Source organism: Phalaenopsis equestris, unplaced genomic scaffold (genome assembly GCF_001263595.1).
Source record: "Phalaenopsis equestris unplaced genomic scaffold, ASM126359v1 Scaffold000002, whole genome shotgun sequence".
Taxonomy (NCBI): domain Eukaryota; kingdom Viridiplantae; phylum Streptophyta; class Magnoliopsida; order Asparagales; family Orchidaceae; genus Phalaenopsis; species Phalaenopsis equestris.
The window spans coordinates 69,416,033-69,416,953 of record NW_018164444.1 but is presented as its reverse complement, the minus strand read 5'-3'; the positions used below and the strand labels follow the sequence as shown (position 1 = coordinate 69,416,953).

At 47.7% G+C, this 921-nt stretch overlaps 1 protein-coding gene across 1 annotated transcript in view; it reads right to left on the bottom strand.

The window, feature by feature from the left end:
* Positions 1–921, bottom strand: part of LOC110019864 (heavy metal-associated isoprenylated plant protein 35-like) — a 34,340-nt gene extending 33,419 nt beyond the window's left edge. The window contains exons 1-3 of the mRNA XM_020717728.1: positions 762–921; positions 581–656; positions 53–453 (exon numbers count right to left, since the gene is read on the bottom strand). Coding sequence (XP_020573387.1) covers positions 53–453; positions 581–656; positions 762–803 — 519 coding nt within the window. The 5' untranslated portion in view covers positions 804–921. The remainder of the gene's footprint in view (positions 1–52; positions 454–580; positions 657–761) is intronic.

Genomic DNA, 921 nt, shown 5'->3' with positions numbered 1-921 from the left:
CGGGGGCGGGGATGGCGGCGGTGGTGTTTTCTCCTGTGTTAGTGTTCGCAACAGCGCTTTCATCTACACTGCTCGTTTCTTTCTTCGTTTGTTTCCCCTTCTTCTCCAATTCATCAGCTGCGTCGCGAGCACCGGCTTCAACGGCGGCCGGAGCGGTTGCGGTTGATTCTGTGGGCGGTGAGGGAATGGTTTCGTTGTTTAACTCTTCCGGTTGCTGCTGCTTCTCTGTATTCAGGAGCTGTTGATCTGTTTTAGGCACAGGGGCGTCAGGATTTGTGTCGGCATCACTGGCGGCTTCCGGGCTGGAAGAAAGGGAGGCTGCGGGTTTTTTCTCCGGCCAGAGCTCGGCGTGCTTACCGTATTTAATAAGTCTCCGAATTAAGGATTCGGCGTCGGTGCTGCCAGTTACAGTTACTTTGTTCTGTTTCGAATTGATGTCTATGGAATAAACACCTGTAAATTGAGGCGAGAAAAAAAATGAATTTGAGCAGAATTAGATGAAGAAAACCCTGTTTGAATTGGAATGAGGTGAAAAAGATTGGATTTTGAGAACATGTTGTGATGATTTGTGGAATGCTACCTTCCAGTCCCTGAAGGACTCTCTTCACTTTTTTCTTGCAGGCTTCGCAGTGTATTGAGACTTTTAATACAGTTGTCTGGGAGATTAGGAAATATGCATCAAGTTAAATTGAAAATTGAGAGTGGGAGGGAATTATAAGCTGGGAATGAGATGGAGAAGAAAGATTGAGGGTGGTTCTTACTTGGTAGTTTAGCAGTTCTGTGTCTTCTGGTACTGTTGCCATGAGAGAAGCTAGCACAAAGAGAGAGAGAGAGGGGGAGAGAAGACGGGGGGGGAAGAAGGTGGGAGGTGACGAGTTTTATGTGGAAACCGACTGTAAAGCAGCCGGGCACTTCCTATGG